Source organism: Wolffia australiana, chromosome 1 (assembly GCF_029677425.1).
Source record: "Wolffia australiana isolate 7733 chromosome 1, ASM2967742v1".
Classification (NCBI taxonomy): Eukaryota; Viridiplantae; Streptophyta; class Magnoliopsida; order Alismatales; family Araceae; genus Wolffia; species Wolffia australiana.
The window spans coordinates 9,955,016-9,962,812 of record NC_135835.1 but is presented as its reverse complement, the minus strand read 5'-3'; the positions used below and the strand labels follow the sequence as shown (position 1 = coordinate 9,962,812).

The 7,797-nt window shown below is 45.9% G+C and overlaps 1 protein-coding gene across 1 annotated transcript; it reads right to left on the bottom strand.

Annotated features, from left to right (window-relative positions):
* Positions 1 to 2,756: 2,756 nt before the first annotated feature.
* Positions 2,757 to 5,180, bottom strand: HCF152 (Tetratricopeptide repeat (TPR)-like superfamily protein). The gene has a single exon (XM_078578467.1). It carries the CDS (start codon positions 5,046 to 5,048, stop codon positions 2,910 to 2,912), a length of 2,139 nt encoding a protein of 712 aa, XP_078434593.1. The 5' UTR covers positions 5,049 to 5,180; the 3' UTR covers positions 2,757 to 2,909.
* Positions 5,181 to 7,797: the final 2,617 nt, after the last annotated feature.

The following is a 7,797-nucleotide window of genomic DNA, read 5'->3' as shown; positions in this document are numbered from 1 at the left end:
AATGACACTTTTTGGTAATGATTAATGACCTAATCATCAAACAAAATGGTGATTTTTTAACTTTCAATGAATCAGATAACACCACGTGGCATGGCCAAACCCTGGAAGATCATTAATTAATTCATATAAATTGAGATATAAGTCCAAATATACAAATAAATATGTTTTGTGACTTAGAAAAGCATATCTTCATGATTATAATGTCAAGCAATTCAGAAAATATCTTATTTTGACACACCTATTTTCATTCAGAATATAACATCAGAACAATCCATAAAATATTTTAAAATTCATGTCATTCAAAACATCATTATAAAAATAAATTTAACATTTTAGGTTTAACAACACACATATATAATTAATTTATTGCTAATAAACTTGTAAATATTGTCATACTAACCTATCAAAAACTCATTGCGTCTCTAGTGATGTGGTGGGTGGCTCTGTTTTCTGGATAGGAGTGCTTTTCTACTGGTGTAGTTGGATTAGATGTAGGGCCGGGGATCGAAAATATGCTTGTACTAATGCCCAGTTGAAACGACTTGTTGGTGTTGGATGTGTGACGTTGCATCCAGATCTTGAACCAAACTCCACCACGGACATCAGCTTGATGATCAGTACGAGAGCATATTTGACATTTGGGGGCCGTTCTTCCTTGCTGTTGTGGATTTTGACTGGTGGACCCATGGCGACCACATCCTCAGGTGTGTCCATCTCAGCCTTGACTTGATTTATGTCATTGTTTGGCTCTGGCCTGAGTTTCATTTGTGATGGTTGGAATATCTTTGCCTTTGATGTCACCAGCAAATGCGAGCACACTTTCTTCCTATTGTATCATGTCAACAATGACATCAAACAAGTGCTTACTATTGTGAGTGATCACACAAGAGAATTTTCATGTCCATCAACATGGATTCTCAGAGTCTGAAAACAAAGGTACTGATGAAGGTTTTTTGCGAGTCAGTTATTTACCAAGATCGTGTGTGAATATTGTGGCCTGAACACAAAGTAAGCATAAAAGGTGGTTCAGCATGCTGAGCTTCAGTAAGCATAAAAGGTGGTCACTGAACAACTAACTCATCACAGGAGGCTTCTTCATGCTCTGGTAATTGTTTCTCTGATACCATGTTTGAGAATGAGCAGGTGCAGAAGAAAAGGTGGATTGAAGAGATTCAGAAAATGAGAATAGGAGAAAATAGAGCAGAGAAGATAGAATGAATAAAAAAGAACCTTTTGCGTTCCCCCCCCCCCCATGAACTAGGGTTTGGAGTATACATGTATTTTTATGGAGGATGGGAAGGGAGTGTAAGTGCTGTATTAAGACACTCTTAAGTGATGTTCGGAACGAGTTGACACCAAAGCAACTTTGCCATCATATAATGGAATGGTGTTGTTTTAGGCGATGGTGAGGCATTTCCTACTAATGATATCATCTCTGTGACTGAGGGCAGCACTGTCCTTGATGCAGCCTTGTGTTCTTTTTAACACTGTCTGTCTCTCCCTATCTCGCTCGATTGCTCTTCTCTCTCCGTTTTCTCTATCTTGATCATTTCACTTTCTATGACTTAGATATGTTCTTCCTCTGAATCTCTATTTGGATTGTATAATTTCTTTCGATGTAAGGTGAAAATTTATGCACAAATTTTCACCGCACCGCATGCCCATCCTTAAATTAGATGAACCTGAGTTAACTAAAGCATGGAGAAAATTTTCAATGTTGCACATTAAAGTGAAGATGAAATTGTGTAATATATAGGCTACTTCCCTGATTCTATTCCCAATAGAATTTTGACTTTTACTATAAGATTCTCAGTATCAATTTTCTTATCTCTAGATCGAGTGAAAGAAAGTGATTTTGAGATCCATCAAGTTTTCTTGGGACAATTGTTGATCCAGGTTTGAATGCAAAAGAGAAATGGATGGGTTCTCCTGGTATCGCAAACCATTTTGATTTAAGTAGAATATAAGTATCCATGGTAAGTTCTTTTTACTCATATTGTTGTCTATTTCTTAACTCCCATTCATTTATTCCATTCATCCACATCCATCATTCCAGATCCATACATCCATATCTTATAATCCATATCTAATTCACTTCACCCCCCATCATCATCGGACATCCCCTCTTATTTTATTTTATAAATATTTATGTACATCACATATTACACACGTGTCCTTATCAGTTTCTCATCTCCCCATAGTGCATATTTTATAATCTCTCTATTACCCTTTAAAAAAACATTAGTTTCATAATATATGTCCCATGTGGAGACGGCCCTTCATTATCACTAGCTATTCTTATTCTAAGAGTAAATGTTTATAAATTTAATTGATTAACTTAATTATCCTTGACAAATTAACACCTAAATTTAAGTTCATCACTAACCCAATTGGTTATAATCTTTATTATATTTGAGTTATTTGATGTCATATATTGACAGCGTGTTCGAAAAGATAAAAAGGGCATCGTGAACTCTTTGATTGAATACATATCAATGACCATATATATATAATGGTTTATCCATGTGACCCTTGTGGATTGAAATATCACATGGTCAACTGTGGTAGTTTCACTTCTATAGTTTCCACTATAGAACTCATTTTCTAAAATTTTAAATCAGTGTAAAACTCATTTTCTAAAATTTCCACTACCTTGATCATCCCAAGTCTTATATCCTTCTTATACAACATCTTCACGATACAACCACATTTGTAGACTTGCTATTACATCTGAGCTAAGATTATTGTGAGTCATATTCAAAATACAACCGTCCATCCATAAGGTGTAATGGGTGTCTCAAGTTTAAATATGACTTATACAACTGTGACATGAATTCTGTTATCAATTTCCTTCGGAGAGGAGAAATTAATTACACCACAGGATAATCAAGGCAGGCCGGGACGGGCGGTCAGAGATCGTCTATGGGCTCGAGGCGCCACTCGCTGCCGTAGTAGGAGTTGGGCAGGCCGAGCCAGAACTTGAAGGCCTCGGCGGCGCGCTTCCGCTCGCTGCGGCGGGCCTGGCGGGCCAGCGACGCGTGCTTGCTGGTGAACATCTTGGAGTGCATCTCCACGTAAATCCTCTTATACTTGGTCTTGTTCGGGGCGATACCATTCTCCTCCATGCAGGCAACAATCTCCAGCGCCTTCTTGAAGAAGGCCGCCCTCACACAGATATCAGCCAGCGCGTCCAGCAGGCCTTCATCGGGCCGCAGCGGCGGGCTGCCGGCGCACCTCTCCTTCACCTCATTCCACAGCAGCAGCGCCTCGCCGGGCTTCCTGGCCATGGCAATTCCGCTAGCCAGGCTCCCATACGTCGACACGTCCGGCGACAGCCCGCTCTCCTTCATCTTCTCCACCATCTTCTTGGCCTCCTCTAAGGAACCCACCCGGCAGTAGCCTTCTATCAGCATGTTCCAGGCCACTCTGTCCACCTTGACTCTGCCGTCCTTTGACATTTCGTCGAACACCTTGTGGGCAAGTTTGGGCTGGGCGGCGAGAGCGAAGGCCTTCATCAGGGTCGTGTAGCTGACATTGGAGGGCGCTATCCCGCGCTCTCTCATCTCGTTGAAGAAGGCCAGAGCACCGGCGCTGTCGTCCACGAGGATGCACCCGTCGATGAGGATGTTATACGAGACGACGTTGGGCTCAATCTCCGCCGAGGCGGCCATCTCCTTGGCCAGCGCCTTGGCCTTGTCGAGCTGCAGCTGCTGGCAGTACCCTTTGAGGAGCACGTTGTAGGTGACCCGGTTCGCGGGCGCGCCGTGCAGGGCCATCTCGGCTAACACGGCGCGAGCCCGGTCCACGAACCCGGCCTGCACCAGGGCCGTGATCAGCGTGGTGTAAGTCACCTGGTCCGGCCGGCTGGCCGGGTCCGGCTCGCGCCGCATGGCCTCGACCATCCGGACCACGTCGCCGACGCGGCCTTCCTTCATGTAGCCTTTCATGAGCGTGGTGTAGATGCGGGCGTCGGGGGGGTGGGGGCGGGGGAGGTCCGGGGGGGGTCCGGGGGCTCGGTCGGGCCGGCGGACCAGCTCGTCCAAGGCGTTGGCTTTCTGTGGCGGGTCGGTCGGGAGGATGGCGAGGAGGTCCGGTCGGCGGTCCCGCATCGCCTGGACCAGCTTCTCGGCGGTGGGCAGGTCGCGGAAGCCGACGTAGGCGGCGACCAAGGAGTGGAGAGTGGTGGCGCAGGGGACGAGCCCTTCTCTGAGGATCCGCTCCAGGACGAGGGGAAGGAGGTCCTTGCGGTCGAGCCGGGCGCAGAGCTTGAGGAGGACGTTGTAGGAGAGGACGTCGGGGGCGGCGCCCCAGTCGGGCATTTCGTCGAACAGCTGGGCGAACTTGGGGGCGTCGCCGAGGTTGGCGGCGGCGTTGAGGGCGGCGTTGAAGGCGCCGGCGTCGGGGCGGGACTCGCGCGCGGCGGCGTCGCCGACGGCGCGGAGGCGGCGGCAGACGGCGGCGAAGAGGCGGAGGGCCTCGGCGGGGCCGTCGTCGGGGGCCGCGGAGAGGCGGCTCACGACGGCGCTCCAGGCCTTGACGTGGGGGAGATAGCCGGAGCGGAGCATGGAGCGGACGAGGGAGACGGAGTAGAGGACCGCGCCGGACTTGGCGGCGGCGACGGCGAGCAGGCCGAGGGAGTTGGCGTCGAGGCGGTGGAGCTGGCGCGCGTCGCGGAGGCGCCGGACGACGGCCTGGGCGCGGGAGAGGGCCAGCGGGGTGGCCTGGTGGGCGAGCTGCGCCACCAGGCGGCTAAGGCAGGTGGGTCCTGGGATTTGAGGGCAGATGGAGTAGAGCGCGAAGGCTTCATCGGTGCGGCGCTGGCGGAGGAGGGAGAGGAGAGCGGCGTCGTCCTTGGCGGGGCCGCCGCCGGGGGCCGCGGCGGAGAGCTCGCCGGCGGTGGAGGAGCGGACGGCGAGGGAGAAGTGGGTCTGCTTCTTCTTCTTCTTCTTCTCCTTCGCGGAGACTTGGGAGACGAACTGCGGGAGGAGATTGCGGTGGGGGGTCGGGATGGGGAGAGGAGAAGGGAGGAGGCTCGTGGAGGTTGTCATCAACTCCTCCCCTGACCCGATTGCCGGAGAATTGCCCAAGGATGGAAGGAAGGAAAAGGAAGATTGAGGAAGGGGGAGGTCTCAAGATTGGAGCAACGGGTGGACTTGGAGGTCCCCACGTTGAGCAGGCGTGTTCCCCATATTTTGTTTCTTCTCCTACCATTTTGCAAAAGAAGATACTCAATGTACCTTTCTTTTACAATGATTTTTGTTCTTTTTTTTTCTTTTCTTTTTTTGCTGTGGATAGTTGTACAAGGAATGGGTCGTTTAGTCTAGGGATCAGAATATTGGAAATTGGTCTAATTGATTCCCTTGTAAAAAATAAGATGAATAAGTTTAATGGTGTAGGTGCTGTCACGGAGCTCTACACAGTCAAGCCTGTCACCACCATAGTATTGGGGCATCACGGCTAGCCGCAGATGTGGAGGTGGAGCTGCTTGGGCCACAACTACGCTTCGTTGAGACATTGCTTTTTGTTGAGTGGTGGAGAAAACACCCTAGCTGCATCGTTTTAAGAGTCCATCGCCTTCAAAGGAGACAACCAGCCCTCGGATCATGCCACAGGAATGGTGGGGAAAATCAAATTTCATGCAGCAGAGGATGGAAATCAATGCATAATTGAGGCCTAAAACTCTAGGTGATCTCATCACATTGTGTGGAACTGATTACACTATTGACTTGCTCCCTTAACGAGTTTCTTCAAGCCAGTCACATGTGATGATGGACCTCTTTTTGATATTGTTCAATCATACTTGAAGATCTAGTTGATCTGCCAGCCATAAAGTCCCACACTATGGTTGGAGATTCTAAAAGGGGTAGAAGATAAGGGACGTTGCCCAGATCTGGGTGGCATGGGCAACTAAAATGTGTGCCCCCTTTACTTGTACTTATTTTGAAAATTTTCGCAAAAGCCCTTATAACTAAAATATATCAGCCAATGTCCATAGAATTATACGTGACACCCTCCAAAGCCCTTCTACTAGTCTAGTTAATGATTTTAATGACACGATAAAACTAACTAGAAAACTTTATTAAGTAACTACGCCAACATATAAATGAATTAATCACGAAGCAATTTAACCCACTAGATAAGTTAAGGTTTCAGCCAATGGGCATGAAGCTACACCTTGTACTCTAGAAGATACATGGTATCAAACAAACTCAGTCATGGAATTATTACCATCACTAGTTATTAAATATGTATATCCTTCATTCACGTGAGTCCTAAATGACTTGGGAATACTTAATTGTCCAACCCTAACCCATCATTTAGTTAATACTGATGTGTAATTGAGATTATTAGAGAATGTCTTCTTTAATTTTTCCGCTACCCTAGACATGGAATTCAATGCATCTTCCATGACAATTCCATCTTGGCTGCTCAATCACCTTCGTGTACTTCATGTAAATTAGATCAAAGACAAGCTTGAATCCCATGATTAGAGACTCCAACGTCTTAGTCAAAATTTAGATATCAATTCACAAGATGTACTTGGTATCTTAGGTCGACATAACACTTATACTCGTGACATGAATCAACATGATTGAAATTCAGGTGTTATACCATTCAAAAGTTCATACAGATATATTCAATGAACTATTTCTCAAAAAATCACTCGTCCGTGTCCTAAGCGATGGAAATATATGTGGTCGACAAGCCAATCGCTCATTCCATGTCTCATTCCATGTTCATTAAGAGAACATATTCATCATATTGCACACATGATGCTTATAATGAAGTCAATGAATACATGATCAGACTTAGTGAATTATGATGAGATTGTAATACGGAGATCACTAGTTCTTATGCATGTGTTCTAAATATCACTATTCAAAGGATACATGAGAAGGATATTGAAGTATCAGGATAGAATAACACTATCTAGGCTCACTCGTATGATGAGTATGGCCAGTTCCGTAGCCATTAGTGTGAAGAGTTTAAGGATAGATATTGGGTACTCTTTAGTGGAAAGAGTTCACTGAATTGATCTGTATGAATCCCTGAATGGTATTATATCAAACTGTCAATCAGGTTGATTCACATCACGGTTGTGTAAGTGGTCCGTAGACCTGAGATACCAAAGACGTCTTGTGGACAGACAGTTGTACTTTGACTATGACTTATGTGTCCCGAATCTTGGGATTCTAAATAGTCTTAGTTTGGGTGCATCAATAAGTTCAAGAAGACAATTGAGTGTTCAAGATGGGATCGTCCACCCTCAGTATAAGAGGTGACAGCTCAAGAAAGATGATGCAATGAAGTCCTTGGCCACGGCAGTGAATTATTGGAGATGAGTTCTCTGATGATTTCCGAACACATCGGTACTAATTTGGATGACCAATTAGGGTTTGGCGGTTGACCATACCCTATGTCATCCTAGGAGCACAAATAGATGAGGGACTATACATACACGATAACCGATGACGAACAGGTTCCATGAGTGAGTCAATACACTCTCCTTTGTATCTTCTAGAGCATGAGGTGTAGCTTGGCACCCCACGTGTTATAGACTCAACTTATTGATTGGGTTAAATACACCTGACCTTAATTAATATATATGATGATGTAGTTAATTAATTTTGAAGGCCAATAAAGGTTATTGGGCTGCTTGAGTTGTTAACTAGACTGATACGTGGGCCTAGAGGGTCACACGCAATTGGTCTTTTAGACATTGGAAGATATCCTTAAGTTTTGGGGGGTTTTATGAAAAATACCCACTTAGTATAAATAGGGAAAGGCCCTGAACAA